Raw genomic sequence first — 7,231 nt, forward strand, 5'->3', positions numbered from 1 at the left:
ATGTATGTATGAATGTATGTATGTATGTATATTTGGAGTCAGGTATGCACATATGAGTACATTTTGCCCATGTATGTATATATGAATGTATGTATGTATGTATATTTGGAGTCAGGTATGTACATATGAGTACATTTTGCCTATGTATGTATGTATGAATGTATGTATGTATGTATATTTGGAGTCAGGTATGCACATATGAGTATATTTTGCCTATGTATGTATGTATGTATGTATTTATGTATGTATATTTGGAGTCAGGTATGCACATATGAGTACATTCTGCCTGCAGAGGCCAGAGGTGGGATCTGTCTAGGCTGGAGTTACAGGTGGTTGTGAACTAGGATGTACGTGCTAGGAATGGAATTCAGGTTCTCTGGAAGAGCAATATGTGCTCTACTCTGCTGAGCCATCTCTTTAGCTAGGGTCTCTCACTGAACCTGGTACTCATTAATGTGGCTAGGCTGGCTGGTCAATGAGTTCTATACACTCCTGTCCGCATACCTCCCAGCACTGGCTTACAGATGCATGCCTGAAGCCTTTCCCATGGATACTGGGAATCAACCTCAGATCCTCTTACTTGGGAAGAAAAGCACTTTACCTTGTAAGTCACTTCCCCAGCCCTTTCTTTCTAATCTCTTCACCAAAACTCATTAACCCAACCATTTTCTGGAAAATGGGACACAGAGCCTGCACATCTGAGGCACATTGCAAACAACTCACTGGCAGGCTTTCCCGTTAGTGAGGTAATACTCAGTCTCCTGGTTGTCGTGGGAGATTTCTGCTGCGGTGGAGTCCGACACTGCTTTCCCAAGTCCTCATCTGAAGCTGATGTCATCAATTCTCCAATCAGAATCCTCTCCAGGCTGCCATCATCGACGCCTTTCCCCAGCCACCGCCCACAAGGGAATCTGGTAGGGTAGGAAGAGAATAATTTTGCTGTTGTTGTGAACTTACCCTTTGGTCTCCAGAGATCCCATGAATCTATATTTCTAAAAACTAAGTTTTTGTTTTGTTTTCATTTTGAGACACGGTCTTATTCTATTGCTAAGGGTGTTCTAGGATTTACTATGTAGAGCGTATCATCCTGATCTCTAATTCCAGGTAATCTTCTGCCTCAGTTTATAGAGTTATTGGAGTTACAGGTGTAAGTGGCATCATGCCTGGCTTCCAACAGTTTTAAGTAAAAGTTTAAAAATGGTATTATGGGTGAAGTCCATGGTGCTAATGTCTGAGTATTGTTTATTTAATCATGGAAAATCTCAAAAAATATAGAAAAATAGAGAGCATCTAGGTGTGGTAGCATATGCCTTTAATTCTAGCCCTTGGGAGGCAGAGGACGGTAGAACTCTGTGAATTCCAAGCCAGCTTGGTCTACACCATACACCAGTGCTACATAGATACCATACTTAGACATATTCTTTTTTTTTTCTTCTGCTTTTTGAGACAGGGTTTCTCTGTGTAGCCCTGGCTGTCCTGGAACTCACTCTATAGACCAGGCTGGTCTCAAACTCAGAAATCCAACTGCCTCTGCTTCCCAAATGATGGGATTAAAGGCATGTGCCGCCACCGCCCAGCTTAGACATATTCTTAAACTAAAAAAAAAAAAAAAAAAAAAAAATTATTTTATGTGTATGAGTGTTTGTTTACATGAATGTCTGTGAGCCATGTGAAGCCTGTGCCTATAGAGAGCACAGGATCTCTGGAACTTATGAGCTGCTATGTGGATGCTGGGAACCAAAAACATCAAGTTCCCTTTACTACTGAGCCATTTCTCCAGCTTCTACAATTTGTTTTTACCAAAGATTAAGTATCTTTTCTTATTCATGTGTATATATGTCCGGACATGTGTGCATTTGTTTATGTGTGTGCTTGTGTGCATACGCATGCCGATGCATGTGAGTACCCTTGGAGGGAGTTAGAGTTATAGAGGGCTGTGAGCAACAGAGGTGGATGCTGAGATCTGAGCCCAGGTCATCTAGCATTTTTGCCAACATTCTTCTTCTTCTGTCCATGTAGCCCTGCTGTTCTGGTACTTGCTTTGTAGACCAGGCTGGCCTCAAAGTCACAGAGATCTGCCTCTCTCTGCCTCCTGAGTGCTGGGATTTAAGGTATGTGTACTCAACCACACCTGGCCAATTTTATATCCTATAAATACAATAAAATAATACCCCCCAGCCCCCTAAAGAAAACTTCACTCAAGTGGCAGTGGGAAGAAAAGATTTAGGAAGAAAGCCAAGGGTTGGAGAGATGGCTCAATGGTTAAGAGCACTGACTGCTCTTACAAAGGTCCTGAGTTCAAATCCCAGCAACCACATGGTGGCTCACAACCATCTGTAACAAGATGATGCCCTCTTCTGGAGTATCTGAGGACAGCTACGGTGTACTTACATATAATAAATAAATAAATCTTAAAAAAAAAAAAAGAAAGTTAAAATGTTCTGTTATCTAAAGAGCATTGAAACAAAGAATTCTGCTAAGTCCATTTACTCACCTGTACGTATGTCCTGTGATTTCATTTCTGACCATGACACAATCCACTAGCCATTTAGCTAACAGTCCGGAGTTATCATGGCCAATCTGAACTGTAGTGAGTTTTCCCAGGTTCTGGCACTGTGTGAGATAGGACCACAAATTATTCTGTACTCAATTCTTTTCTATTCTCTTCTAGCTTTAGCTGTGGACTTGGCTCCATCTAAAACTTACAGACCTACTCTGTACAATATGCTGAGTGTAATACCATAGACAATCTTCATGTAGTCTTTGCTCTCAGGGAACCTTCATACAATGAGACAGGAGACAGACACTGACTATCAAATGAGGTGGAGTGTATGAGAAATGTAAACAAGTATTTGAAGAATGCTGGAGAACATTTACTTCTCCTTGGGGAATCCAGTGACAGAATCACTGACAGTATTGTGCTTTAACTGAAGGGTGAAAAGGTGCTGGGAGGTGGTGGCGCATGCTTTTAATCCCAGCACTTGGGAGGCAGAGGTAGGTAGATTTCTGAGTTCGAGGCCAGCTTAGTCTACAGAGTGAGTTCCAGGACAGCCAAGGCTATACAGGAGAAACCCTGTCTCGAAAAAAACAAAAAAAAAAAAAAAATGGATTTCAGTTTGTATGAAAGGATCTTATTTAGATGGACTTACAGTAAATACGCAGATTAAAAAAAACACTAACTGATATTTTTATATGTTTTAGCAAGTGACTTAGGGGTATAGCTCATGGTATTATGCTTGTTTAGCTTGTTTAAGGCCCTAAACTACTAGAGAAGTTTAAAAAGTTATTTGTAAAACTCATCTTGTCTGCAAGAGATATATTCTAAGATTCCCAGTAAGTGCATGAAACTACCCTAATACCAAACCTATACATACTGTCTTTTTCCTACATACTTTGCCATGTTGTCACACATGCCAGAGTTTTGCCATTTTTTATGGTCTGGATCCTTCTCTGTAATACTACTCTTGTGCTATGGGGCCACTAGTAAGTCAAATACAGATTACTTAAACATAAGCAACTGCCACACCTAAAGTTAATCTGATAACCTAAATGCTTACTAAGTAACTAATGGGAGGGTAGCACATACAGTGCAGACATGCTAGATGAAGACAGAACTCATGGCTGACCCAGGAACAACAAAGATTTCATCCCGCTATTCATAATGGTGCACAATAAAAACAAAAACAAAAACCCCCCAAGCGTATAAGTTGTTGACTGAGGGTATAGCCCAATGACAGAATGCTTGCTGATTATGTGTAAGACCCTGGGTTTGTTCCTTGGTATAACAAACACCAAGACTGTGTAAACAACTCACACCTTTAAAAATTTTAACTTCTGTTTAGTTTTTGAGACAGTTTCATTATGTAAATCAGGATGGCTTTGAACTTGCAGCAATTCTCCTGTTTCTATTTAGGATTACAGGCATGTGCCTGGATTTTTATTTTATTTCTTTTTTTGAGACATAAACTCATGTAACCTTGACTGGTCTCTAACTTGTTATGTAGCTGAGGTGGCTTTGAACTTTTTTTTTTTTTTGGTTTTTCGAGACAGGGTTTCTCTGTATAGCCCTGGCTGTCCTGGAGCTCACTCTGTAGCCCAGGCTGGCCTCGAACTCAGAAATCCGCCTGCCTCTGCCTCCCAAGGTCTGGGATCAGAGGCGTGCGCCGCCAGTTGCAAGTTTTAAAAGCATTTGCCTTCTTTGTATATTAGTGAAAGGTATCATGTGACCTAGCTGAGGGAAGATGCCAGAGAGAAAGGGGATGGGGAGAGAGAGAGGCAGAGAGAGAAAGAGATGGGGGGAGTGAGAACAATGTAGTTTCTGTTCCATAATTGGTGGGTCAAGAAAAGCCAAGGGTTTAACTTTTATGTACAGATAGATGTGAGTCTGCCACAGAAGAAAGCCAAATGGACCACTGTGGGAGTGCTGTGATTCCATTGCAGGAACACTGTGATTCCAAGTGAAAAGGGGTGATCTTACACCCCAGGGAACACAAATGAAAACAGAAAACCTTATTAATGTTCCTCTCTTATCTGTTTTACTCCTGGCATATCAGGACCAACCTGAGTTCAAACAGATGGGAATACTCTACTAGATGAGACCCTAAAACTGACAATATTTACAGGAGCCAGGCATGGTGGCACATACCTGTAATCCCAGCACTGGGGAGGCAGAAGTAGGCTGATCTCTGAGTTAAAGGCAAGCCTGGTCTATACAGTCCAGGAGGGCCAGGGCTACACAGGGAAACCCTGTCTTGAAAAACAAAAACATTTTATAATGCCACTATGTGCTTCAGGAGCCACACATGAGGATGTCAGGTCTCTGGTCCTAAGGACCACTTTAGGGAAAGCATTTATTTAACATTCTCTGTTTGTCATGTTCTGTGTTAGGCACTGGGAATAAGGAGTAGGGCCTGGTGAAACCTACTATAAGTAGAAAAATAGGGCTTAACAATAAAATTATAAAGCAACTCATGTAACCTGCTTTAGACAATTATAAGCATATAATAACAAAATGATCCTGTATGTTTGCATGTTCCTTTCATTTGTTTAAAGGGAAATGAAAAGGCAAACCATAAATCTTCTGTAGAGCTAAGAAAGGTGTTAGCTAACCTACCTCAAAAGTCATCTCAAGCAAGTTCTTTGGAATCTGCATTACTCCGGTGTCTCCCAGCTCTCCCGAAACACAGATCCACGGGTTTGAGGTAATGATTGCATTGCTCAGCTTTTTAATTGGAATGATAACTGACCTATAAGGAATCACTGAAAGAAAACACAGAAGTGAATTAAAAAATCACCAGTATCCATAACTAGATGCTTTTAAGATATATGCTGCTTTTTTTTAAAGATTTATTTTTTATTTATTTTATGTATATGAGTACACTGTAGCTGTACAGATGGCCATGAGGTATCATGTATGTGGCTGCTGGGAATTGAATTCAGGACCTTTGCCGGCCCCGCTCGCTCCGTCATAATTCACTGTAGCTGAAGAGGGCATCAGACCTCATTATGGGTGGTTGTGAGCCACCATGTGGTTGATGGGATCCGAACTCAGGACCTTTGGAAGAACAGTCAGCCCTCTTTCTTTCTTTCTTTCTTTCTTTCTTTCTTTCTTTCTTTCTTCCTTTTTAAGATTTATTTATTTATGTATGTAAGTACATCATTGCTGTCTTCAGACACACCAGAAGAGGGTGTCAGATCTCATTATGAGAGGTTGTGAGCCACCATGTGGTTACTGGGATTTGAACTCAGGACCTTCGGAAGAGCAGTCGGTGCTCTTAACCACTGAGCCATCTCACCAGCCCTGTTTTTTTACTTGTCCATTTATTTTTATGTGCATGAATGTTTTCCTGTATGTATGCATGTATACCACATCTGTGTCTAGTGACCTCAGAAGTCAAAGAATAGAGTCAGATCCCCTGGATCTGGAGTTATGACCTACTATATGGGTCCTGGGGACTGAATCCAGGTCCTCAGCAAGAACAAGTGTTCTTAGCTATTGAGCCATCTCTCTAGCCCCTAATATTTGGCTTTTTATGATCATTTTAAAAAAGACTTACTTATTTTATATATGTGAGTACACCATTGCTATATTCAGACACACCAGAAGAGGGCTTTGGATCCCATTACAGATGGTTGTGAGCCACCATGTGGTTGCTGGGAGTTGAACTCAGGACCTTTGGAAGAACAGTTGGTGCTCTTAACTGCTGAGCCATCTCTCCAGCCCCTGTTTGTTTGTCTTTAAGATAGGGTTTTCCTGTGTAGCCCTGAGTGTCCTGAACTTGCTCTGTAGACCAGGCTGGCCTTGAACTCACAGAGATCTGCCTGCCTCTGCTGGAATTAAAGGCATGTACCACCATCATCACTGTCCAGCCAATTTTTAAGATATACTCATTCGGGCTAGTGAGGTGGCTCAGTGGTTAAAGGTGACAACCTGAGATCAATCCCTAGAACTCACGTGGTAGAAGGGGAGAGAACCAACTCCTACAAAATGCTAGGATTAGGTTGCTGACATAACTCATATGCATGAGGAATCTGGGACAGCCAGATGTGCAGAGACCTATATCAAGCCTTTTCAAAAGGCTCACCACTAGATGTCAGCATCCTGTCATGGATCTTGGCTCAAATGTGAAAGCACAAGAAAATTAGGAAATTACAGCAGAAATCATATATATGAACACTGCTGATTGTTGGCTCACTCACCGGTTGATACTTAGCTAGTTTTTTTATACAGCCAGGACCACCTGTGTAGGGAATGGTGCTGCCAACAGTGGGCCGGACTGTCCTATATCAATTAACAATCAAGAAAAATGCTAGGCAGAGGTGGTGCACGCTTTTAATCCCAGCACTTTGGGAGGCAGAGGGAGGCGGATTTCTGAGTTCAAGGCCAGCCTGGTCTACAGAGTGAGTTCCAGGACAGCCAGGGCTAGTAAGAGAAACCCTGTCTTGAAAAACCAAAATAAATAAATAAATAAATTAATTAATTAAAGAAAGAAAGAAAGGAAGGAAGAAAGGAAGGAAGGAAGGAAGAAAAGACAGACCTCACAGACATGCCTACAGGCTTATATGATTTGGGTAATTTCTCAACTGAGACTCTCTTCTTAAGCTATGTAAAGTTGCCAGTTAAAGTTAACTAGGGTGCCACGCACACTTTGTGTGACGGCGTTAACTTCAAGGAAAGTCAGTCTCCTGTCTCCGCATTGTCACCTGGCACCCCAAACTCAGAGGTAGCCCA

The 7,231-nt window shown here is 41.5% G+C and overlaps 1 protein-coding gene across 8 annotated transcripts in view; it reads right to left on the reverse strand.

The window, feature by feature from the left end:
* Positions 1 to 7,231, reverse strand: part of Dennd5b (DENN domain containing 5B) — a 152,393-nt gene that overhangs the window by 11,832 nt on the left and 133,330 nt on the right. For all 8 annotated transcript variants that reach the window (XM_031383976.1, XM_031383984.1, XM_031383977.1 and 5 more), the window contains 3 exons: positions 5,114 to 5,259; positions 2,495 to 2,613; positions 724 to 911 (listed from right to left, as the gene is read on the reverse strand). In XM_031383976.1, coding sequence (XP_031239836.1) covers positions 724 to 911; positions 2,495 to 2,613; positions 5,114 to 5,259 — 453 coding nt within the window. The remainder of the gene's footprint in view (positions 1 to 723; positions 912 to 2,494; positions 2,614 to 5,113; positions 5,260 to 7,231) is intronic.

This window comes from Mastomys coucha, unplaced genomic scaffold (genome assembly GCF_008632895.1).
Source record: "Mastomys coucha isolate ucsf_1 unplaced genomic scaffold, UCSF_Mcou_1 pScaffold20, whole genome shotgun sequence".
NCBI lineage: Eukaryota > Metazoa > Chordata > Mammalia > Rodentia > Muridae > Mastomys > Mastomys coucha.